This window comes from Saimiri boliviensis, chromosome 12 (assembly GCF_048565385.1).
Source record: "Saimiri boliviensis isolate mSaiBol1 chromosome 12, mSaiBol1.pri, whole genome shotgun sequence".
NCBI lineage: Eukaryota > Metazoa > Chordata > Mammalia > Primates > Cebidae > Saimiri > Saimiri boliviensis.
The window spans coordinates 47,869,968-47,896,599 of NC_133460.1; the positions used below are offsets into that span (position 1 = coordinate 47,869,968).

General features: G+C 44.5%; 1 protein-coding gene across 5 annotated transcripts in view; it reads left to right on the plus strand.

Moving 5' to 3' along the window:
- TET1 (tet methylcytosine dioxygenase 1) overlaps window positions 1-26,632 on the plus strand; it is a 167,094-nt gene that overhangs the window by 12,720 nt on the left and 127,742 nt on the right. For all 5 annotated transcript variants that reach the window (XM_074382324.1, XM_039478295.2, XM_074382325.1 and 2 more), the window contains one exon: window positions 770-2,802. In XM_074382324.1, coding sequence (XP_074238425.1) covers window positions 892-2,802 — 1,911 coding nt within the window. In that variant the 5' untranslated portion in view covers window positions 770-891. The remainder of the gene's footprint in view (window positions 1-769; window positions 2,803-26,632) is intronic.

Below are 26,632 nucleotides of genomic sequence, written 5' to 3' on the forward strand. Positions count from 1 at the left end.
CGATCTTGGCTCACTGCAACCTCTGCCTCCCCCGTTCAAGTGTTTCTCCTGCCTCAGCCTCCTGAGCAGCTGGGTTACAGGTGCCTGCCACCACACCTGGCTAATTTTTGTATTTTTAGTGGAGACAGGGTTTCACGATGTTAGCCAGTCTGGTCTCAAACTCCTGACCTCGGGTAATTCCCACCCGCTTCTGTCTCCAAAAGTGATGAGATTATAGGTGTGAGCCACCACGCCCAGCCACTATTTTTACTTTTATGAGATGGAGTCTGCATATGTTGCCCAAGCTGGTCTTGAACTCCTGGCCACAAGTGATCTTTCTGCCTCAGCCTTCTCAAATGCTGGGATCACAGGGATGAACCACTGCTCCTGGTCTTTACTTTTAGTTGTTAATTAGTTGTGACCGGGCTCATGCCTGTAATCCTAGCACTAGGGAAGGCCAATGTGAGCGAATGGCTTGAGCCCAGTTAGAGACCAGCCAGGGTTACACGGTGAAAACCTGTCTCTACAAAAAAATACCAAAATTAGCTGAGTGTGATGGTGTGAGCCTGTAGTCCTAGCTACTTGGGAGGCTGAAGTGGGAAGACTGCTTGAGCCTGGGGAGGTCCAGGCTGTGGCGAGCTGTGACCATCCCTCTGCATTCCAGCCTGGGCAACAGAATAAGACCATGTCTCAAAAAAAAAAAATAAAACAATTAATAGTGAATATTCTATTTCAAATAGGGGAATGCATAGAAAAAGACTCACTTCAGTGTTTTTTGTTGTTATTTCAGAGCAAAACCTTGTGTGACTGAGCTCAAGAGCAGCGCATCCAGATTCTCCTCCGAAGTGAGACTTTCCAAAGGACCAATGACTCTGTTTCCTGTGCCCTTTCATTTTTTCCTACTCTATAACTATGTCTCGATCCCGCCATGCAAGGCCTTCCAGATTAGTCAGGAGGGAAGTTGCAAACAAAAAAAAGAAAAACAGTCAACTGCGAAAGACAACCAAGGCAGCCCACAAAACTGTGGCATCAGTCAAGACTTTAAGCCCTGGAAAATTGAAACAATTAATTCAAGAAAGAGATGTTAAGAGAAAAACAGAACCTAAACCACCCATGCCAGTCAGAAGCCTTCTGACAAGAGCTGGAGCAGCACGCATGAGTTTGGATAGGACTGAGGTTCTTTTTCAGAACCCAGAGTCCTTAACTTGCAATGGGTTTACAATGGCGCTACGAAGCACCTCTCTTAGCAGGCGGCTCTCCCAACCCCCACTGGTCATAGCCAAATCCAAAAAGGTTCCACTTTCTAAAGGTTTAGAAAACCAACGTGATTGTAATTATAAGATACTCCCTGAGTTGGGAGCAAAGCACTCAGAAAATGATTTGGTTCCAATGAAAGACACCCAAGTCCTTCCTGATATGGAGACTCTAATTGATGTACAAAATTCCTGTTTAATTAAAGGTAAGAGCCAAGAGACAACTCAGTCTTGGTCCCAAAGAGTTGAGGATTCCAAAATCAATATCCCTACCCACAGTGGCCCTGCAGCTGAGATCCTTCCTGGGTCCCTGGAAGGGACACGCTATGGTGAAGGAGTATTCTCTGAACAGACATTGAATGATACCAGTGGTTCCCCAAATATGCTTGCTCAGGACACAGTGTGTGCTCCTTTGCCCCAAAGAGCAACGCCCAAAGTTACCTCTCAAGGAAACCCCAGCATTCAGTTAGAAGAGTTGGGTTCACGAGTGGAATCTCTGAAGTTATCTGATCCTTACCTGGATTCCATTAAAAGTGAAGATGATCGCTACCCCACCTCCAGAATTGATAAGGTTATACCTGAATTGAACCTTAGAAACTGCTTGGCTCTTGGTGGGTCTACATCTCCTACCTCTGTAATAAAATTCCTCTTGTCAGGCTCAAAACAAGCAACCCTTGGTGCTAAACCAGATCATCAAGATTTCAAAGCTACTTCAAATGAACAGGAAGTTTCCGATACCACCTCTATTCTAGGACAGGCCTTTGGTGCTATCCCACACAAATGGGAACATCCTGGAGCTGACCCAGTTCATGTTGAGGCCCTGGGTGAGACCCCAAATCCACCCGAGATTCCTGGTGCTATTCCAGCCCAAGGAGAGGTCTTTGGTACTATTTTAGACCAACAAGAAACTCTTGATATGAATGAGGGTGTTGTCCCAGACTTGCCTGTTTTCCTTCCTGTTCCTCCAAATCCAATTGCTACCTTTAGTGCTCCTTCCAAATGGCCTGAGCCCCAAAGCACTGTCTCATATGGACTTGCAGTCCAGGGTGCTATACAGATTTTGCCTTTGGGCTCAGGACACACTCCTCAATCATCATCAAACTCAGAGAAAAATTCATTACCTCCAGTAATGGGTATCAGTAATGTTGAAAATGAGAAACAGGTTCATATAAGCTTTTTGCCAGCTAACACTCAGGGCTTCCCATTAGTCCATGAGAGAGGACTCTTCCATGCTTCACTGGGTGTTGCCCAACTCTCCCAGGCTGGTCCCAGCCAATCAGACAGCGGGAACTCCCAGGTCAGTGTAACCAGCACAGTTCATGTTGTCAACACCACAGTGGTGACTATGCCAGTGCCAATGGTCAGTACCTCCAATTTTTCCTATACCACTTTGCTGCCCACTTTGGAAAAGAAGAAAAGAAAGCGATGTGGGGTCTGTGAACCCTGCCAGCAGAAGACCAACTGTGGTGAATGTACTTACTGCAAGAACAGAAAGAACAGCCATCAGATCTGTAAGAAAAGAAAATGTGAGGAGCTGAAAAAGAAACCATCTGTCATTGTGCCTCTGGAGGTAAGCAGACAGTCTAGGGGCTTGGAGACAGCTGACACTTGGTAGAGTGATCTATATGTAGAGACAATTTGCTTCACTATTACATAGTTTTCCTTTGGTACAATGTTACTTTAAGTTATTCATAAAAGAATTACTGGACATACCTGAAGTATGTCTTGTGCAGTGATGCCGTAGCTAGCTTATTTTTAGAAGTTGTTCTAGAAAACTAGAACATACAGTTTTTTTTTTCATTACAGGATTTGATGGAAACATAGAGAAATTGTATGAAATGGGGTTTTGCAAAGATTTCCCCTATGCCTCTTTTGGCTAGCTGCATGTCTTTTTTGGCAGTCACAGATTTTAAAAATTAAGAGTGGAACAAATTCATTAACTCCATAGCAGCCTGAAAAACCAGAGGTATTAAACATCTTTCCTTTCGAAAGAATACAGTTGCATCTCTAATCTTGAAACTTTGCTTTGGAGGCATAGCAATAATACAGCTTTTGCCTCAGCTTTTGGTGATTTCTACCTGCTCTACTAACTTCATAGCGTTGTTGGGATTGTAAAAGGAAAATGGCTTGTAAACTGTGAAGTGATATACAAACTGGTTCTTATTATAATTTATGAACCTAAGGTAGTAAAAGGATCTGTTGATTTAGAATTTATTTAAAAACTTTTAGGGAACTTGGTTAAAACTTACTGTTGCTTTTTCAGCCTTTAAAAACACCTGTCAAATATGATGTTTTAGGGCCGGGCGTGGTGGCTCAAGCCTGTAATCCCAGCACTTTTGGGAGGCGAAGGCGGGTGGATCATGAGGTCAAGAGATCGAGACCATCTTGGTCAACATGGTGAAACCCCATCTCTACAAAAAATACAAAAAATTAGCTGGGCATGGTGGTGCGTGCCTGTAATCCCAGCTACTTAGGATGCTGAGGCAGGAGAATTGCCTGAACCTAGGAGGCAAAGGTTGCGGTGAGCCGAGATCGCGCCATTGCACTACAGCCTGGGTAACAAGAACGAAACTCCATCTCAAAAAAAAAAAAAAAAAAAAAGATGTTTTATGATTTTTAGATCATGCATTAAAGTTATGTTGATTATGTCTACTATGAATGCAGGTACAGTAGAATAAACGGAGTTAGAAGTATTGTAGGATGGGTATGGTGGCAGATCACCTGAGGTCAGGAGTTTGAGGCCAGTCTGGCCAATACAGCAAAACTCCATTTGTTCTAAAAATCCAAAAAGTAGCTGGGTGTGGTGGCAGGTGCCTGTAATCCCAGCTACTCAGGAGGCTGAGACATAAGAATCACTTTAACCTGGGTAGCAGAAGTTGCAGTGAGTGGAGACTGTGCTCCTGCACTTCAGCAGGGGCAACAGGGAGAGAGACCTTGTCTCAAAACAAAGTATTACGAGATTTAAGCCAGGCATGGTGGCTCATGCCTATAATCCCAGCATTTTGGGAGGACCAAGGCAGGAGGACTTCCTGAGCCTAGGAGGTCAAAATCAGCCTGGGCAACATAGCAAGACCTTGTCTCTACTAAAGGTACAAAACTAGCTGGGTGTGGTGGCACACTCCTGTAGTCCTTTAACTATTTGGGAGGCTATAGTGAAAGGATCACCTAAGCCTGGGAAGTCAAGGCTTCAGTGAATACTGATCATGCCACTGGATTCCAGCCTGGGTGATAGCAATGAGACTCCGTCTCAAAATAAAGGATTGTGAACATAAAATTCAGTAAGCCATTTATCTTTCTTTTTTTGTTTTTGTTTTCTGAGACAAAGTCTGACTGTTTCACTCAGACTCGAGTGCAGTGGCACTATCTCAGCTCACTGCAACCTCAGCCTCCCAGGTTCAGACGATTCTCTCTTGCTTCTGCCTCCCGTATAGCTGGAATTACAGGCACCCACCACCATGCCTGGCTAATTTTAGTATTTTCAGTAGGGATAGGGTTTTGCCATGTTGGCCAGGCTGGTCTCCAACTCCTGACCTCAGATGATCCACCTGCCTCAGCCTCCCGAAGTGCTGGGATTACAGGCATGAGCCACTGTGCCTGGCCTTCTGTTTATTCTTGATTTAAATTATCAGTTTAAACATGCTGATTTGGCTGCTTATTGGTGGCTCGTGCCTTTAACTACAGCACTTTGGGAGATTGAGGGAAGAGGATCACTTGATTGAGGCCAGGAGTTTGAGACCAACATAGGCAACATAACAAGACTTCATCAAAAAACACATAGCTGGACTGGGCGGGGTGGCTCAGGTCTGTAGTCCCAGCATTTTGGGAAGCCAAGGTGGACAGATCACATGAGGTCAGGAGTTCAAGACCAGCCTGGTCAACATGGTGAAACCCTATCTCTACTAAAAATACAAAAATTAGCAGGGCTTGGTGGTGTATGCCTGTAATCCCAGCTACCTGGGAGGCTGAGGCAGGAGAATCACTTGAACCCGGGAGGTGGAGGTTGTAGTGAGCCAAGATTCTGCCATTGCACTCCAGCCTGGGCAACAGAGCAAGACTCCATCTCAAAACAGAAAACACACACACACACACACACACACACACACACACACACACACAAAACATAGCTGGGTATGTTGGCATGCACCTGTGTTTTCAGTTATGAGAGAGGCTGAGTTGGGAGGATAGCTTGAGCCCAAGAGTTCAAGGCTGCAGTGAGCTATGATGGCACCATTACATTGCAGCTTTAATGCCAGAGCCTGACCCTGTCTCAATAAATAAATAAATAAATAAATAAATAAAGCTGATTTCTTAATTGTCTGAGCCACTGCAAATGAGAGGTCAGACAATCAATCATGTATTGATAGGCATTTAAAGTGTTTCTAAAATACTTTGTTGTTATTATTATTTTTTTAAAGACAGGGTTTCATCATGTTGGTCAGGCTGGTCTTGAACTCCCGATCTCAGGTGATCTGCCCGCCTTGTCCTCCAAAGTGCTTGGATTACAGGCGTGAGTCACTACTATGTTATGCTCTTTTTTTTTTTTTTTTTTTTTTGAGACGGAGTTTCGCTCTTGTTGCCCAGGCTAGAGTGCAATGGCGCGATCTCGGCTCACCGCAACCTCCGCCTCCTGGGTTCAGGCAATTCTCCTGCCTCAGCCTCCCGAGTAGCTGGGATGACAGGCACACGCCACCATGCCCAGCTAATTTTCAGTATTTTTAGTAGAGATGGGGTTTCACCATGTTGACCAGGATGGTCTCGATCTCTTTTTTTTTTTTTTTTTTGAGACGGAGTTTCGCCCTTGTTACCCAGGCTGGAGTGCAATGGCGCGATCTCGGCTCACCGCAACCTCCGCCTCCTGGGCTCAGGCAATTCTCCTGCCTCAGCCTCCTGAGTAGCTGGGATTACAGGCACGCGCCACCATGCCCAGCTAATTTTTTGCACTTTTAGTAGAGACGGGGTTTCACCATGTTGACCAGGATGGTCTCGATCTCTCGACCTCGTGATCCACCCGCCTCGGCCTCCCAAAGTGCTGGGATTACAGGCTTGAGCCACCGCGCCCGGCCACTACTATGTTATGAAAAAACTTACTGAGCCTGTAATCCCAGCACTTTGGGAGGCTAAGTATTGCTTGAGGCCAAGAGTTTGAGATAAATAAACTGGGAAATATAGCGCGACGTCCACCTCTACTCCAAAATTCTATTTTATTCTCTTTTATTTATTTATTTAATTTTGAGATGGAGTATTGCTCTGTTGCCCAGGCTGGAGTGCAGTGGTGAGATCTTGGCTCACTGCAACCTCCTGCTTCCTGAATTCAAGTGATTCTCCTGCCTCAGCCTTCCAAGTAGCTGTGATAACAGGCAAGCACCACGATGCCTTGCTAATTTTTGTATTTTTCATAGAGATGGAGTTTCACCATGTTGGTCAGGCTGGTCTCGAACTCCTGACCTCAGGATGATCCACCTACCTCGGCCTTCCAAAGTATTGGGATTATAGGTGTGAGCCACTGTGCCTGGCCTTTGATTTTTTTTTTTCAATAATATTTTTATTTATTTTTATAAGCCCTGACCATGGCAAGGATAGATTTTGAAGTTTTTAGCAAATTCTGATAAGAATTGTAATATTTAGCCAGGCGTGGTGGCTCAAGCCTGTAATCCCAGCACTTTGGGAGGCCGAGGCGGGTGGATCACGAGGTCAAGAGATCGAGACCATCCTGGTCAACATGGTGAAACCCCGTCTCTACTAAAAATACAAAAAAAATTAGCTGGGCATGGTGGCGTGTGCCTGTAATCCCAGCTACTCAGGAGGCTGAGGCAGGAGAATTGCCTGAACCCAGGAGGCGGAGGTTGCGGTGAGCCGAGATCGCGCCATTGCACTCCAGCCTGGGTAACAAGAGCGAAACTCCGTCTCAAAAAAAAAAAAAAAAAAAAAAAAGAATTGTAATATTTAGTTGGGATATTGACAAGCCACCCATTAGGACTTTTTTTAAAAATTTGATGGGCCGGGCGCGGTGGCTCAAGCCTGTAATCCCAGCACTTTGGGAGGCCGAGGCGGGTGGATCACGAGGTCGAGAGATCGAGACCATCCTGGTCAACATGGTGAAACCCCGTCCCTACTAAAAATACAAAAAATTAGCTGGGTATGGTGGCTCGTGCCTGTAATCACAGCCACTCAGGAGGCTGAGGCAGGAGAATTGCCTGAACCCAGGAGGCGGAGGTTGCGGTGAGCCGAGATCGCGCCATTGCACTCCAGCCTGGGTAACAAGAGCGAAACTCCGCCTCAAAAAAAAAAAAAAAAAAAAATTTGAGACAAGGCCGGGCGTGGTGGCTCAAGCCTGTAATCCTAGCACTTTGGGAGGCCAAGGCGGGTGGATCACGAGGTCAAGAGATCGAGACCATCCTGGTCAACATGGTGAAACCCCGTCTCTACTAAAAATACAAAAAAGTAGCTGGGCATGGTGGCACATGCCTGTAATCCCAGCTACTCAGGAGGCTGAGGCAGGAGAATTGCCTGAACCAAGGAGGTGGAGGTTGCGGTGAGCCAAGATCACGCCATTGCACTCCAGCGTGGGTAACAAGAGCGAAACTCCGTCTCAAAAAAACAAACAAACAAACAAACAAACAAAAAAAAAAGGGTAAAAATAAATACCTACTTTCCCAGCGAATCAACCAAATTCTCCCTTTAGTATTTAAATACTGCATAAAGGATCAAGAACCCTTGTGTGAAATAGGATTCACCACATGTAAATAGTCTAAAGCATCAATTAACCTAGTTCATTAAGCTCACAGCTTTGTATTACCACATCATACTTTTAAATAGGAGAAAGTCTCAAGTACCATTATTCTAATAACTACCTTTTTTCTTTGTTGAGACGGAGTCTCACTTTGTCACTCAAGCTGGAGTGCAGTGGCACAATCTTGACTCACTGCAACCTCTGCCTCCAGGGATCAAGTGATTCTTCTGCCTCAGCCTCCCAAGTAGCTGGGACTATAGGTGTGCACCACCACACCCGACTAATATTTGTATTTTTAGTAGAGATGGAGTTTCACCATGTTGGCCAGGCTGGTCTCAAACTCCTGGCCTCAGGTGATTCACCTGCCTCAGCCTCCCAAAGTGCTGGGACTGCAGGCGTGAGCCAGCACACCTGGCTTGTAATAACTCTGTAACCATAGTAAAGTACTTTAGAGCTCTCTTTGAAGGAAATAGATTTTTTATTTATTAAATATCTGAAACTTTAGTGCCGCGCGCGGTGGCTCGAGCCTGTAATCCCAGCACTTTGGGAGGCCGAGGCGGGTGGATCACGAGATCGAGAGATCGAGACCATCCTGGTCAACATGGTGAAACCCCGTCTCTACTAAAAATACAAAAAAATTAGCTGGGCATGGTGGCGCGTGCCTGTAATCCCAGCTACTCGGGAGGCTGAGGCAGGAGAATTGCCTGAACCCAGGAGGCGGAGGTTGCGGTGAGCCGAGATCGCGCCATTGCACTCCAGCCTGGGTAACAAGAGCGAAACTCTGCCTCAAAAAAAAAAAAAAAAATTTGAGACAGAGTTTCGTTCTTGTTGCCTGGGCTGGAGTGCAATGGTGTGACCTGGGCTCACCGCAACCTCTGCCTCTCAAGTTCAAGCAATTCTTCTGTCTTAGGCTCCCGAATAGCTGGGATTACAGGCATGCATCACCATGCCCAGATAATTTTGTATTTTTAGTAGGGATGGTGTTTCTCCATGTTGGTCAGGCCTTGAACTCACAACCTCCCCAAGTGCTGGGATTAGAGGTGGCTCCACCACTCATGGCCTCCGTTTAGGACATTTTGAGTAGCAAAATGAAGAAAGATCTCATTTGATGCTGAGTGATTGACACACATGGGGGACGTAGGGGATGGTTTTACTTTTAATAGTGTTGCTAAATTGCCAGTTTCTGGTCTAATTTGGGGTGCTGGGATTACAGGCATGAGCCATTGCACCCAGCCCCAAAATAAAATAAAATAAACAAAAATAGCCAGGTGTGGTGGCTCATGCCTCTGGTCCCAGCTACTTGGGTCACTGAGGTGAGAAGATTTCGTGATCTTGGGAAGCTGAGGCTGCAGTGAGCTATGATCATGCCACTGTACTCCAGCATGGGTGACAAAGCAAGACCCTGTCTCAAAAAATAATAATAATAACCTTACTGAAATGTATAATCTTCTTTTACTCAGTCAAGTCACTTCAAGCTTGTGGGAATAGATAAAATGTGGCCACTTACTGATGGCTTACAAAGTAACATTTAGCAATATCTAGTCAGAGACCTCCCTTATAAACTCCCTTGTGATGCTACAATTTGGCAATTGTAGCATTGCAAAATGACATAATTGTAAAAAAGACTCTATCTCTAATGGGTATGAATACATTTGTTCTATTCTTTCCCAAACCTGCTCTCTCTTGCATTACATGTTTGGTTCAGTGGCATAACACATGATTACCCAAAATAGAATATTCAGTATCCTCACCTCCTTCTTTCATCCATCTAAATTCTCTTGTTCTACGAAATCTGAATGCTACTACCTCTCCATTTTCTTGGCCACTGTTACAGTGAGGCCTTTATTTCTTATTGGAATAATTTCAGTGCTATCTTTATTATCAACAAGTATTTATTGAACTTCTCCTAGGCCATTTACTGGAAATACAATCATGAGCATTCCAACCACTAGGGAAATCAGGAAGTTGAATAACAAGCTCTCTTTAGGGTAGTTCAAGTTTTCCTTCTGAAAAACAGAATTTTCTCATCTAACTACATTTAGTGTTCTGCTTATGTGATATATTTCCCTCAAAATAAAACAAAAGAAATAGAGCAAAACTTTCAGGAACTTCCAATCATTAGATGAAGCCTAGATTCATTAGAATGGAATACAGGACCTTTAAGATTTTTGCAAAACTCACTTCTGTCTTGTTTCCCTGGTATCTCTTCAGCTTCTATTTGCTGCAGCAGTATCCAGCTGCATACATATCCCCCGTGCATGTTCTTGCCTCAGATCTCCAGGCCCAAGTCATGCCCTTCTTCCTTTCTCTCTCTTCTTTTTTCGAGACAGTCTCACTCTTTTACCTTGCCTATTTTATTATTAATTTTAATTTTATCTTTTAGTATAAACCAATGAATTTTTACTATATTCAATGTTTTTTTATTTTTTATTTTTATTGAGACAGTCTTGCTCTGCCACCCAGGCTGGAATGCAGTGGTGCGATCTCGGCTCACTGCAGCCTTAGTGGGTTTTAATTCTTGCTCTGTCAAGACTGTCAGAGTCTTGCTCTGTCACCCAGGGAGGAGTAAGGTCATTTGGTCATGGCTCATTACAGCTCTGACCTGGGCTCAAGTTAAACGCCCACCTCAGCTTCCTAGTAACAGGTACAATCTGTCTGTTCCTGGCCAACTTAAAAATCTTTTGTAGTAGGCTGGGCATGGTGGCTCATGCCTGTAATCCCAGCACTTTGGGAGGCTAAGGCAGGTGGATCATTTGAGGTCAGGAGTTCAAGACCAGCCTACCTAACATGGTGAAATCCCGCCTTTACCAAAAATACAAAAAGAAATAGCTGAGTGTGATGGCAAACACCTGTAATCCCAGCTACTTCAGAGGCTGAGGCAGGAGAATCACTTGAACACGGGAGGTGGAGTTTGCACAGTGAGCTGAGATCGAACCATTGCGTTCCAGTATGGGTGACAGAGCAACACTCTGTCTCAAACAAACAAACAAGAAAAAAAAAAAGAAAGAAAGAAAAATATTTTGTAGAGATGGTGTTTTGTCATGTTGGCCAAGCTGGTCTCTAACTTCTGGGCTCAAGTAATTCTCCCACCTTGGCCTTGAGAATTGCTGGGATTACAGTCATGAGCCACCACATCCGACCTTAATTCTTTCTCATATGTATCTGAAATTGACATTTATGTATGATGTGAGGTAGGAGTCAAGATTGACTCTTTTTCGTTCTTTCTTTCTTTCTTTCTTTCTTTTTTTTTGAGATCGAGTCTCGCTCTGTCACCAGGCTGGAGATTTCAGCTCACTGCAACCTCTGCCTCCCAGGTTCAAGTGATTCTCCTGCCTCAGCCTCCTGAGTAGCTGAGACTACAGGCATGCAACATCATGTCCAGCTAATTTTTGTATTTTTAATAGAGACAGGGTTTCACCATGTTGGCCGGGGTGGTCGAACTCCTGACATCAAGTGATCCACCCACCTTGGCCTCTCAAAGTGCTGGGATTATAGGTGTGAGTAATCATGCCCTGCTCCATTTACAGTTTTTTTTTTTTTTTTGAGACGGAGTTTCACTCTTGTTACCCAGGCTGGAGTGCAATGGCACGATCTCGGCTCACCGCAACCTCCGCCTCCTGGGTTCAAGCAATTCTCCTGCCTCAGCCTCCCGAGTAGTTGGGATTACAGGCACGCGCCACCATGCCCAGCTAATTTTTTTATACTTTTTAGTAGAGACAGGGTTTCACCATGTTGACCAGGATGGTCTCGATCTCTTGACCTCGTGATCCACTCGCCTCGGCCTCCCAAAGTGCTGGGATTACAGGCTTGAGCCACCGCGCCCGGCCCCACAGTTTGTTTTTTTTTTTTGAGACGGAGTTTCGCTCTTGTTACCCAGGCTGGAGTGCAATGGCTCGATCTCGGCTCACCGCAACCTCTGCCTCCTGGGCTCAGGCAATTCTCCTGCCTCAGCCTCCTGAGTAGCTGGGATTACAGGCACGCGCCACCATGCCCAGCTAATTTTTTGTATTTTTAGTAGAGACGGGGTTTCACCATGTTGACCAGGATGGTCTCGATCTCTCGACCTCGTGATCCACCCGCCTCGGCCTCCCAAAGTGCTGGGATTACAGGCTTGAGCCACCGCGCTCGGCCCAGTTTTTTATTTTATTTTATTTTATTTTTTTATTTTTTTATTTTTATTTTTTTTGAGGCGGAGTTTCACTCGTTACCCAGGCTGGAGTGCAACGGCGCTATCTCGGCTCACCACAACCTCCGCCTCCTGAGTTCAGGCAATTCTCCTGCCTCAGCCTCCTAAGTAGCTGGGATTACAGGCACACGCCACCATGCCCAGCTAATTTTTTTTTTTTTGTATTTTTAGTAGAGACGGGGTTTCACCATGTTGACCTGGATGGTCTCGATCTCTTGACCTCGTGATCCGCCCGCCTCGGCCTCCCAAAGTGCTGGGATTACAGGCTTGAGCCACCGCGCCCGGCCTTTAATTTTTTTTTTTTTTTTTTTTGAGACGGAGTTTCGCTCTTGTTACCCAGGCTGGAGTGCAATGGCGCGATCTCGGCTCACCGCAACCTCCGCCTCCTGGGTTCAGGCAATGCTCCTGCCTCAGCCTCCTGAGTAGCTGGGATTACAGGCACGCACCACCATGCCCAGCTAATTTTTTGTATTTTTAGTAGAGACGGGGTTTCACCATGTTGACCAGGTTGGTCTCGATCTCTCGACCTCGTGATCCACCCGCCTCGGCCTCCCAAAGTGCTGGGATTACAGGCTTGAGCCACCGTGCCCGGCTAATTTTTTTTTAAAAGTCGGTTTCACCATGTTGGCCAGACTGGTCTTGAACTCCTGACCTCAGGTGATCTGCCTGCCGTGGCCTCCCAAAATGCTGAGATTACAGGCGTGAGCCACCATGCTGAGCCCATTTACAGTTTTAAAATAAAATTTGATAATTTTTGTGAAGAAGCAAATATACATTTTAAAAATAGATTTTTTTTTTCTTTAGAAATATTCAGGCCAGGCCGGGCGCGGTGGCTCAAGCCTGTAATCCCAGCACTTTGGGAGGCCAAGGCGGGTGGATCACGAGGTCGATAGATCGAGACCATCCTGGTCAACATGGTGAAACCCCGTCTCTACTAAAGATACAAAAAATTAGCTGGGCATGGTGGTGCATGCCTGTAATCCCAGCTACTCAGGAGGCTGAGGCAGGAGAATTGCCTGAACCCAGGAGGCGGAGGTTGCAGTGAGCCGAGATCGCGCCATTGCACTCCAGCCTGGGTAACAAGAGTGAAACTCCGTCTCAAAAAAAAAAAAAAAAAGAAATATTCAGGCCAGAAGCGATTGTTCACAGGTGTAATCCCAGCACTTTGAGGAGCCGAGGCCAGTGGATCACCTGAGGTCAAGACCAGCCTGGCCAACATGGTGAAACCCCATCTGTGCTAAAAATGCAGAAATTGGCTGTGCGTGGTGGCATATGCCTGTAGTCCCAGCTACTTGGGAGGCTGAGACAGGAGAATTGCTTAAACCCAGGAGACTGAGGTTGCAGTGAACCGAGATCAAGCCACTGGACTACAGCCTGGGTGACAGAGAGAGACTCCATCTCAAATATAGATAGATAGATAGATAGATAGATAGATAGATAGATAGATAGATATAGAGATGTGTATATATGTGTGTACGTATATAGATAGATAGATAGATGGATAGATAGATAGATTAGATGTGTGTGTGTATATATCTATATATATATGTATTGAGCCTGGGCAGCATAATGAGACCCCATCTCTACAAAAAATAAAATAAAAATAAAAATTAGCCTGATGTCGTGGCCCACACCTGTGATCCCAACTACTCAGGAGGCTTAGGTGGAGGATTCCTTGAGCCTGGGAAGTTGAGGTTGCAGTGAGCCATGATCATGCCACCACACTCCAGCCTTGGTGACAGAGAGACTCTCAACAAATTTATATAAATTCTCAAGGAATTTCTCTGAATTTCTTTCTTTTGGAGGTTGCCTGTAAGAAGTAAAATGTTTAGCCCCTTAAACAATGTACTATTTCTCAGAATGTTGACTGCTAACTCCTTGGATAAATGAAAACAACTTTAGACTTTATTAAGTCATAGATTACATTTTAGTCTCCCATTCTTTAATTGTATGACAGTATGTTACATAATCTTCTGAGAGGCCTCTTTTGATCAAGGAAAAAAATTTGTCATCTCTCAAGTGTAGTTCAACTTATGCTTCTTGATATTCAGAATTACAGATAATTAAAATTGCTAGCTTTATCACTCTCAGTCATCTAGGAATTTGCTTTCAGTTAGGGTTTTCCTCCTGTGTGTTTGTAATTTAGCATTTGGGACATATCCACTACTCTATTTATTCAACAGTGAAATATTGTTACAAAAAATGAAGGGGAGATTGTCGCACTATTCCTGGACATTAGAGAGTAGGTGCTTTGGCTAGGCTACACTTTCTTTTTCTTTTCTTTTTTTGAGGCGGAGTTTTGCTCTTGTTACCCAGGCTGGAGTGCAATGGTGCGATCTCAGTTCACCGCAACCTCCACCTCCTGGGTTCAGGCAATTCTCCTGCCTCAGCCTCCTGAGTAGCTGGGATCACAGGTGCCCGCCACCACACCCAGCTAATTTTTTGTATTTTTAGTAGAGACGGGGTTTCACTATGTTGACCAGGATGGTCTCGATCTCTTTTTTTTTTTTTTTTTTTTGAGACGGAGTTTCGCTCTTGTTACCCAGGCTGGAGTGCAATGGCGCGATCTCGGCTCACCGCAACCTCTGCCTCCTGGGTTCAGGCAATTCTCCTGCCTCAGCCTCCTGAGTAGCTGGGATTATAGGCACACGCCACCACGCCCAGCTGATTTTTTGTGTTTTTAGTAGAGACGGGGTTTCACCATGTTGACCAGGTTGGTCTCGATCTCTCGACCTCGTGATCCACCCGCCTCGGCCTCCCAAAGTGCTGGGATTACAGGCTTGAGCCACCGCGCCCGGCCGGTCTCGATCTCTTGACCTCATGATCCACCCGCCTCGGCCTCCCAAAGTGCTGGGATTACAGGCTTGAGCCACCGCGCCCGGCCTAGGCTACACTTTCACAAGTAATTTTTAGTATGTCTGAAAGCCAAAGAAAACAAAAGGGCCATGGGCAGTGGCGCACAGCTGTAATCCCACCACTTTGGGAGGCCCAGGCAGCAGGCAGATCTCTTGAGCCCTGGCATTAGAGACCAGCCCAGGCAACATGGTGAAACCCCATTTCTCAAATTAAAAAGAAAAAAAAAGAAAAAAAAAAAAAAAAGCCACGAATGGTTGCATGTGCCTATAGTCCCAGCTTCTCAGGAGGCTGAGGCAGTAGGAAAGCTATCTAAAGTTGTTTGTAGCCTATGTCTCTGAAGATAGGGTCTTTATATATCTCTAGCCAGGTGATTTTGGTATAGTGTCATGCATTTAATTAACTTTCATTGAATGACAATTCGTTTGCAAGTTTATCTAGTCAAACTGAAATAATCTCTCCTATTTACTCTGGTTAATGTATTTTGTTTTCTAAATCATTAAAGGGCTATAATGTGCTTGGTTAGTTTAAATAGCAGTATATTAGATGACACTGTTAAGTCATCTAATATGCCATGTTCATTATCATGCTAGTCTCTTAACTAATGCAAATTCCACTGGAAAAAAATAGTAATACCTACATGGGCTGTGTTTCAGAAGCTGAAAAGTTAAGTAGTGTTAATATGGTACAAATCGAACCACTGACTATCCACTATTTTACATGTGGGTCTTTCCATGTGATAATAGTTTAGTTCCAGGGCTGTCATTTCAGAATTGCTTGACACTCTCATTTTATTTTATCCCTTTTGGTGGTAGTGGGGGTGGGGCTACCCTCTCTTGGCCATTGCTTTTCTCAGTTTTCAAACAGCCGTATCTCAAATTGGCATATGTTACATGTGGCATATGGAACAAATTCTTGCTACCAACTTCTTAAATTAAGGGCAGATGTTATATGTACTTAAATATGCCTTTAAGGAATTTCTTTGTATCATTACCGAGACTTCAGTAGCATACTGCACCACAGAATTGGGCTTGGAAAAAAAAAAGAAACCTTTGTTATTTAGTAGATGCTCATGTATAAACTCCAAGTATGTCAATATAAAACCATGTTGACTGATTCTGACCCATGGGTGTTAATTTCTGAAATCTTGTTACTATAATTCATACCCTGCCATTTTGTATGTATCAACTTTTCTAGGAAGAAAAATGTGTAAAACTGGCCGACATCTTCATCTAGTGTCAGAATAATCCAAGTTACGCTATGATGTAATATTGAGCACCCTATTAATAGGCTCATGCCTGTAATCCCACCACTTCGAGAGGCCAACTACATGTTTATTTTGTTGCAGAACTTAGATCTTTTTTTGTTGGTCAACCTTTTGGTGGTTTTTTTTTTTTTTTTTTTTTTTTTTTGAGATGGAGTTTTGCTCTGTTGCCCAGGCTGGAGTGTAATGGTACAACCTTGGCTGACCGCAACCTCCACCTCTCTGGGTTCAAGCGATTCTCTTGCCTCAGCATCCCGAGCCTGGCTAATTTTTGTGTTTTTGGTAGAGACAGAATTTCTCCACGTTGGTCAGGCTGATCTCAAACTCCCACCTCAGGTGATCCAGCCACCTCAGCCTCCCAAAGTGCTGGGATTACAGGAGAGAGTCACAGCAACTGGCTTAACATCTCATTCTTTTGCATTATTATCCTACTAAAATAAGACACAACTACCAAATAAATCAGACTACTCTAAACAAATCAGGGCATTATCTTGACAATGAGACTCAGTGCTCAAGACATTCAGAAGGTGTTGGTTAATTATCATCAGCTTTTCATGGCTGCTATAAGTGCAACGAAAGAGAAATTTTGGGTTTTACTGATTTAGTTATGCACCATTAATACTAAGTCACTGTTTTTAAAGAATGCACTGATTTGGCCGGGCGCGGTGGCTCAAGCTTGTAATCCCAGCACTTTGGGAGGCCGAGGCGGGTGGATCATGAGGTCGAGAGATCGAGACCATCCTGGTCAACACGGTGAAACCCCGTCTCTACTAAAAATACAAAAAATTAGCTAGGCATGGTGGCGTGTGCCTGTAATCCCAGCTACTCAGGAGGCTGGGGCAGGAGAATTGCCTGAACCCAGGAGGCGGAGGTTGCGGTGAGCCGAGATCGCGCCATTGCACTCCAGCCTGGGTAACAAGAGCGAAACTCCGTCTCAAAAAAAAAAAAAAAAAGAATGCACTGATTTTTCTCCTGCAGAGAAAGCAATGATTATAGAAGTGAGATCCTTGGATGGACCGGTGGCTCATGCCCGGCATCCCACCATTTTGGGAGGCCCAGGTGGGTGGATCTTGAGGTCAAGAGACCAACTGGGCAGGGTGGCTCACTCCTGTAATCCCAGCACTTTGGGAGGCTGAGGTGAGTGGATCACGAGGTCAGGAGATCGAGACCATCCTGTCTAACACAATGAAACCCTGTCTCTACCAAAAATACAAAAAAAATTAGCTGGGCATGTTGGCACGAGCCTGTAGTTGTAGCTACTCAGGAGGCTGAGGCAGGAGAATCACTTGAACCTGGCAGGTGGAAGTTGCAGTGAGCCGAGATCGTGTTACCGTACTCCAGCTTGGGCGACAGAGCGAGACTCAGTCTCAGAAAAGAAAGAAGATACAGACCATCCTAGCTGACTTGGTGAAACCCTATCTCTACTAAAAAGTTAGTCAGGTGTGGTGGTGCCCACCTGTAGTCCCAGCACTTGGGAGGCTGAGGCAGGAGAATAGCTTGAACGCGGGAGGTGGAGGTCCAGTGAGCTGAGATGGCACCACTACACTCCAGCCTCGGGACCAAGCGAGACTACATCTCAAAAAAAAAAAAAAAGAAAAGAAAAGAAAAGAAAGTGAGATGCTTATGTTAACTAGCAGCACAAAACAGGTGCTCAACAAGCATTCATTCAACAAATACTTCAATTAGTGAGTAAATAGAATCTTACAAATACTTATGAGTCAGTCTATCTTTCATATGACAATGTCTGTTACAAAAAAAAAGAAAGTGGGCCGGGTGGTGGCTCACTCCCGTGGGAGGCCAAGGTGGTCAGATCACTTGAGGTCAGCACTCCAGGCTGGGCAACATGGTGAAACCCCCATCTCTACTAAAAATACAAAAATTAGCAGGGCTTCGTGGTGGATGCCTGTAGTCCTAGCTACTCAGGAGGCTGAGGCAGAATTGCTGAAACCGGGAGGAGGAGGTTGCTGTGAGCCAAGATTGCGCCACTACACTCCAGTCTGGGATAGACTATGTCGGGGAGGGCTAGATGGGGTAGGGGGTGGGGTTGGAGGTGGATGGACAACAGCAAAAAAAAGAAAGTGCACTGTAAACCATTCATTTATTTCTTTTGTTTCTTGTTTTGTTTTGTTTTTGTTTTGGTGGAGTTTCGCTCTTGTTACCCAGGCTGGAGTGCAATGGCGTGATCTTGGCTCACCGAAACCTCCGCCTTCTGGGTTCAGGCAGTTCTCCTGCCTCAACCTCCTGAGTAGCTGTGATTACAAGCACGTGCCACCATGCCCAGCTAATTTTTTTTTTGTATTTTTAGTAGAGACAGAGTTTCACCATGTTGACCAGGATGGTCTCGATCTCTTGACCTCGTGATCCACCCACCTTGGCCTCCCAAAGTGCTGGGATTATAGGCTTGAGCCACCGCACCTGGCCCATTCATTTATTTCATATGTAGTATACTATAGCAGCTAGTACCCCAAACAACATTTTTTTTTTTTTAAAGATGGGATTTCACCATGATGGCCAGGCTGGTCTTGAATTCCTGACCTCAGGTGATCCACCCACCTCAGCCTCCCAAAGTGTTAGGATTACGGGCGTGAGCCACCGCCCCAGGTCCCAAACATTTTATGGGTTTATTCTACACCTATCTTTGCCCAGACTCCAGAGTGCAGTAGTGCGCAATCTCAACTCCCTGCAACCTCTGCCTCCTGGATTTAAGCGGTTCTTCTGCCTTAGCCTCCAGAGTGGCTGGGATTACAGGGACTGCGACCACATCTGGCTAATTTTTATGTTTTTGGTAGAGATCGGGTTTCATCTGTTGGCCAGGCTCTTCTCGAACCCCTGACCTCAAGTGAACCGCCCTCCTCGGCCTCCAAAAGTGCTGAGATTACAGGCATGAGCCACTGTGCCTGGCCTTCACATTTTCAAGTACCAAAGACATTAGGATGATGGGATATGTGTAACAAAAAATCAAGTAGAAGTCTTCAAGAAAAGGTTTTTCGGAAAGGACAGAGTGCTTTATATATATGTGTTAAAATGCTCTCTGCCTGTGTTTAAATTAATACCATATGCATTTGTGATTGTGATGCAGTTTGGGAAACTGCATTCTCCAATAGGAAAAGGACCATGAAAGTCAAAAAATCATGGGTTTTTCTAATTGTAAATGGTATTTAGAAAAACAATTCTAAAAGGATAATACCAGTCCAAACTGTTAGAAGTGTTTATTTGTGGACTGGATTTTTTTTGGGTGGGAGAGGTGTATATTAGAAAATACATGATTTTGGCCTGGTGCGGTGGCTCACTCCTGTAATCCCAACACTTTGGAAGGCTGAGGTGGACAGATCATGAGGTCAGGAGTTCAATAGCAGCCTGACCAACAAGGTGAAACCCTGTCTCTACTAAAAATACAAAAATTAGCAGATGTAGTGGCAGCTGTAGTCCGAGCTACTAGGGAGGCTGAGACAGGAGAATATCTTGAACCCAGGAGGCGGAGGTTTCAGTGAGCCAAGATGTCATGCCTCTGCACTCCAGCATTGGCGACAGAGCAAGAATCCATCTCAAAAACAAAAATCAAAAAACAAAACAAAAATATGATTTTAACTTATCTTTTTTTTTTTGAGACGGAGTTTCGCTCTTGTTACCCAGGCTGGAGTGCAATGGCGCGATCTCGGCTCACCGCAACCTCCGCCTCCTGGGTTCAGGCAATTCTCCTGTCTCAGCCTCCTGAGTAGCTGGGATTACAGGCACGTGCCACCATGCCCAGCTAATTTTTTGTATTTTTAGTAGAGACGGGGTTTCACCATGTCGACCAGGATGGTCTCGAACTCTCGACCTCGTGATCCACCCGCCTCGGCCTCCCAAAGTGCTGGGATTACAGGCTTGAGCCACCGCGCCCGGCCTAACTTATCTTTTAAAAAAAAATTTTTTTTTTTTTTTTAAATGTAGAGGCAGGACTTTAGTTCTGTTGCCCAGGCTAGTCTCAAACTGCTGGACTCAAGCAATCCACCTGCCTCAGCCTCCTGAAGTGTTGGGATCACAGGCATGAGCCCAGCACACCTGGCCTGATTTGAGCTTTTTGCCTAAATTTGTCCATGTGTATTAGCTGGGTATGGTGGTGCGTGCCTGGAGTTCCAGCTACTTGGACGCTGATACAGGAGGATTTCTTGGGCTGAGGAATTTGAGGAGGTAGTGAGCTATGATTGTGCCAGTGTACTCCAGCCTGGGCAACAAAGCAAGACTCTGTCTCTAAAATGACGTGGTTTTAATTTTTATATAATAACCTTGTGTTACTTTAAAAAATAATAAAATGCTATAAATCAAAATGATGTAATTTGCATTGTAGAAAATTAAGAAGTAAGAAAAAATTAACTATAATCCTGTCACTTAGAGGCAACCACCATGACTGTATTGGCACATTTGCTTTCAGTTCTGCTTTTTTCTTTGAGACAAGATCTCACTCTGCCACTTAGGCTGGAGTGCTGTGGTGTAATTCTGGCTCACTGCAGCCTTGCCAGTAATTTTTCTGCATTTAAAAAATAACAATTGAGGGCTCACATTGTAGCTTACACCTGTTAACCCAGTACTTTGGGAGGCTGAGATGGGAGGATTGCTGGAGGTCAGGATTTCGAGACCAGCCCAGTCAATATACTGAGACCCCATCTCTATTTAAAAAAACAAAACAACAACAACAAAAATTAATAGTTGAGGTTAAATGAGATCAATTTTTTGTTTTGTTTTTCACTTAGTATATTATCACTATCTTCTCTTACAGTTAGAAATTTGTAAAGTTTTTTAAAATGCCTACTTAATATTCCTATAGGTAAATCAACATAACTTACCGATTAATTTTTAATTGCTGAATGCTTCAGTTTCTTAAAAATTTTCCATATAGTGGGGAACTTTTTTCAAAAAATTAAATCTTTGCCGGGCGCGGTGGCTCAAGCCTGTAATCCCAGCACTTTGGGAGGCCGAGGTGGGTGGATCACGAGGTCGAAAGATCAAGACCATCCTGGTCAACATGGTGAAACCCCGTCTCTACTAAAAATACAAAAAAACTAGCTGGGCGTGGTGGTGCATGCCTGTAATCCCAGCTACTTAGGAGGCTGAGGCAGGAGAATTGCCTGAGCCCAGGAGGCGGAGGTTGCGGTGAGCCGAGATCGCGCCATTGCACTCCAGCCTGGGTAACAAGAGCGAAACTCCGTCTCAAAAAAAAAAACAAAAAACAAAAAAAACAAAAAATTAAATCTTTGAGTCCATTTCAGATTGTTTTCTTTTTTTTTTTTTTGAGGTGAAGTTTCACTCTTGTTACCCAGGCTGGAGTGCAATGGCGCGATCTCTGCTCACCACAACCTCTGCCTCCTGGGTTCAAGCAATTCTCCTGCCTCAGCCTCCTGAGTAGCTGGGATTACAGGCACGCACCACCATGCCCAGCTAATTTTTTGTATTTTTAGTAGAGACGGGGTTTCACCATGTTGACCAGGATGGTCTCAATCTCTTGACCTCGTGATCCACCCACCTCGGCCTCCCAAAGTGCTGGGATTACAGGCTTGAGCCACCGCGCCCGGCTCAGATTGTTTTCTTGCACTGGGATCAAGCTGAAAGTATCAACAACCAAAATATTTTGTATTTTGTTGATGAGTTAATTCTTTTTTTTTTTTTGAGACGGAGTTTCGCTCTTGTTGCCCAGGCTGGAGTGCAATGGTGCATTCTCAGCTGACCGCAACCTCCGCCTCCTGGGTTCAAGCAATTCTCCTGTCTCAGCCCCCCAAGTAGCTGGGATTACAGGCATGTGCCACCACGTCCGGCTAATTTTTTGCATTTTTAGTAGAGACAGGGTTTCACCATGTTGGCCAAGATGGTTTCTATCTCTTGACCTCGTGATCCACCCTCCTCGGCCTCCCAAAGTGCTGGGATTACAGGCTTGAGCCACCACGCCCGGCCTCCGATGAGTTAATTCTTAATGACTTCTCAATCTTTACCACTTTTGGGAACCTGAAGTTTATGGTCCAGATAGTTTTTGGAAAGTCAGTTCCATCTTCTCCCTAATTCAGAAACTAGTTTATTATGTTATTTTTGGTAAACATGTCTTAAAACCCTCAAAGATGGTGATTGAGCCAATATTTCAGCAAATCTCCTAACTAATGAGTGGGTTTAACCACATCAGATTTGGTAGTTGGTGTATTTTTAGCTACCATGGAAAATTAGAATTATATTTATTTATTTATTTTTGAGATGGAGTTTCACTTTGCTGCCCAGGCTGGAGTGCAGTGGTGCCATTTCAGCTCACTGCTGCTTCTTCTGCCTCCAGAGTTCAAGTGAGTTCTGCCTCAACCTCCCGAGTAGCTGGGACTACAGGTGCCTGTCACCACAACTTGCTAATTTTTTTTGCGTTTTTTTTTTTTTTTGAGACGGAGTTTCGCTCTTTTTACCCAGGCTGGAGTGCAATGGCGTGATCTCGGCTCACCGCAACCTCCATCTCCCGGGTTCAGGCAATTCTCCTGCCTCAGCCGTCCTGAGTAGCTGGGATTACAGGCACGCGCCACCATGCCCAGCTAATTTTTTGTATTTTTAGTAGAGACGGGGTTTCACCATGTTGACCAGGATGGTCTCAATCTCTTGACCTCATGATCCACCCACCTCGGCCTCCCAAAGTGCTGGGATTACAGGCTTGAGCCACCGCGCCCGGCCCTTTTTTGTGTTTTTAATAGACACAGGGTTTCACCATGTTGCCCAGGCTGGTCTGGAACTCCTGATGTCAGGTGATCCACCTGCCTCAGCTTTCCAACGTGCTGGGATTACAGGTGTGAGCCACCACGCCTAGCCAAGAGTTTCTAGGACTAATTTGATCCTAGTTTTAATGATTCTAACATCATTCTTTCATATGATTTAGAAATCATAAAAGGGCAACTTCTTTTTTTTTTTTTTTTTTTTTTTTAAGACGGAGTTTTGCTCCGTTTTCCAGGCTAGAGTTCAAAATGTTTCAATCTAGGCTCACCACAACCTCCACCCCCTGGGTTTAAGCAATTCTCTTGCCTCCACCTCCCAAGTAGTTAGGACTACAGGTATGCATCACCATGCTGGCTAATTTTTCTTTTGTTTTGTTTTTTTTTTTTTTGAGATGGAGTTTTGCTCTTGTTACCCAGGCTGGAGTGCAATGGCATGATCTCGGCTCACCGCAACCTCCGCCTCCTGGGTTCAGGCAATTCTCCTTCCTCAGCCTCCCGAGTAGCTGGGATTACAGGCAGGCGCCACCATGCCCAGCTAATTTTTGTATTTTTTAGTAGAAACGGGGTTTCACCATCTTGACCACGATGGTCTCGATCTCTTGACCTCGTGATCCACCCGCCTCGGCCTCCCAAAGTGCTGGGATTACAGGCTTGAGCCACCGCGCCTGGCCTAATTTTCGTATTTTTAGTAGAGATGGGGTTTCCCTATGTTGGCCAGGCTGGTCTCAAACTCCTGATCTCATGATCCATGATCCACCTGCCTCCAGCACTAATTCCAAAAGTGCTGAAATTACAGGCCTAAGCCACTGTCCTCAGCAAAACTGCAACTTCTACATCAGAGTTTCTTACTCTGGATAGGCTTCTACGGTCTGTGATCCCACCCTCTCAGAATTATATGCAGCGTATTGTATTTATATGCGCTTTTTTCTAGCGAGATTACCCATAGCTTTTATTAGATTTCAGAGAAAGCAAATCATATGTCCACTCCCTGAAATAAAAACAAGTCAAAGAATGACACCATTAAAAAAATTTTTTTTGAGATAGAGTTGCCCTCTCCTTAGGCTAGGCTGCTCACTCTAACTTTGAACCTCTGGGCTCAAGGGATCCTTCCGCCTCAGCCTCCTAAGTAATGACTGTATGTGTTTGCCATTATGCCTCGCTAATGTTTCTGTTTTGGTGTTTTGAGAAGGTGTCTTGTGTCGCTCAGGCTGGAGTGCAATTGGGCGATCTCAGCTCACTGCAACCTGTATCTCCTGGGTTTAAGTGATTCTCTTGCCTCAGCCTCCCTCGTAGCTGAGATTACAGGTGCCAGCCACCACTCCCAGCTAATTTTTGTATTTTCAGCAGAGATAGGATTTCACCATGTTGGCTAGGCTGGTTTCAAACTCCTAACCTCAGATATCTGCTTGCCTCGGCCTCCCAAGGTGCCGGGATTACAGGTATGTACCACTGCACTCAGCCCAACTAATGTTTTTTATTTTTTGTAGAGATGGGAATCTCACTATGTTGCCCAGTCTGGTCTTGAACTCGTGGCCTCAAGTGATCTTTCCTCCAATTTCTCAAATTGCTGGTATTACAGGCATGAGCCACTGTGCCCAGCCTCACACCAGTTTTTTAACAGATTTGAAGGAATGAGATTTAATATTGTTTCTATGGTTAAGGAAAAAACAGTTTGCTAAGAATTTCGTAATTTCCTATTTGGTGTGATCAGTGTGAAAGTAGACTTACTTGTGCAAAACAGGGATGCCGTGAGGACCAGAGATGATGTCTGTAAAGGGTCTTGCAGTGTGCCTGCTATATAATAGATGCTTAAAAGTGGTGGGTATTATTTATGTTTACAGAGATTTGTGTATTTATTTCATAACTTCACCTGCTTTTCATCTTGCCATTTTATTCATGTTATATAGAGGAAAGTAATGAAGTCTTCTCAAGTATTCCATACATATCATTTCTCAGTCTCTGGTAAAGCATTTTTCCTGCTGCAGCATTAAGATACTTTATGAATGAATTGGTTTCACTGTTGCCATGTGGTGCAGAATTATAGTTGTGGTTTCCAGCGAGATGACTATGCCACAGTTATTTTCTTGTGCTTGTATAATGAGAGGGTTTTGGTATTTCTGCTGTGTTCTAGACATTTACACTCTACAGCTCATTTTCATATCATGTTTCATAAGCAATACCATATTGTGGTAAGTTTTCTATAAAAGTAGGATCAAGGGAGGAGGAAGTGCGAGGACAAGACAGTGGAAGACCAGAGTTGATCCAAGCCATGGAATTTTGGATGGTGTGAATATAGGTTAGATTTAGAGAAAAAAGCGGGTGTCTGTTAGTTTCTTCTATCCTTGGAGGAATAAGTAATTTGTACAGGAATTATTACAGAATTGCAGGGAGATTTATCTACTGGGCAACATAGAAATTAAGTTGCCTTCGTTATTCACCTAAGCCCATTTTCTAGAGACCCTGCCATTGCATCATGAGATGGTAAAACAAACTAATAAAATACAGAAATCAAAATAATGTTCTACTTTTTTTCTTCCTTTTTAAAGAACCAATAACATTATTAGATACATTTATAATTCACATTACTTCATTACTAATTAGGTACATTCAATTTTAACAAAATTTAAACTCGTTTGCTTGAAACACAGGAAGCTGGCAAAGGAAAGGAAGGTAGGAGGAAACTAATTGTGTTTTTTTTTGTTTTTGTTTTTTGTTTTTTTTGAGACAGAGTCTCACTCTCGCCAGGCTAGAGTGCAGTGGTGGGTTCTTGGCTCACTGCAACCTCCGACTCCCTGGTTCATGTGATTCGCCTGCGTCAGTCTCCTGTGTAGCTGACATTACAGGCACATGCCACCAGTTTAGCTAATTTTTGTATTTTTAGTAGAGACGGGGTTTCACCATATTGGCCAGGATGGTCTCAATCTCCTGACCTTGTGATCCACCTGCCTTGGCCTCCCAAAGTGCTGGGATTACAGGTGTGAGCTACTGCACCCCACAAAACTAACATTTTTAGAAGGCCAGGCACTGTGATAAAAGGCTTACCATTACTGTATTCAATGCTGACAGTAACCCATGAGATCTAAGTATTCAGATTCTCATTATGCAGAATGGGAAATAGAAACACATTTTATTGGTTTTGTTTTGTTTTGTTTTTTGGGACAGTCTCACTTGATCACCCAGGCTGGAGTGCAGTGGTGCAATCCCTGCTCAGTGCAACTGCTGCCTCCCTGGTACAATAGATTCTCGTGCCTCAGCCTCCCGAGTAGCTGAGATTACGGGTGCACACTACCACGCCTAATTTTTATATTTTTAGCAGAGACGGGGTTTTAACCATGTTGATCAGGCTGGTCTTGAACTCTTGACCTCAAGTAATCCACCCTCCTCGGCCTCCCAAAGTGCTGAGATTACAGGCGTCAGCCATTGTGCCTGACTTTTCTTTATTTTTTATATGTATAAATAGAGATGGGGTTTTATCCTGTTGCCCTGGACTCAAGCAATCCACCCGCTTCAGACTCTCAAAGTGCAGGATTACAGGCATGTACCACTATGCCCAGTTTTACTCAGTATTTATTAAGTGAGCAGTATAGCATTAAGAACTCACATGCTCATTGTCTCATACAATCTTACAACAATACTATGAAATATACATTCTGC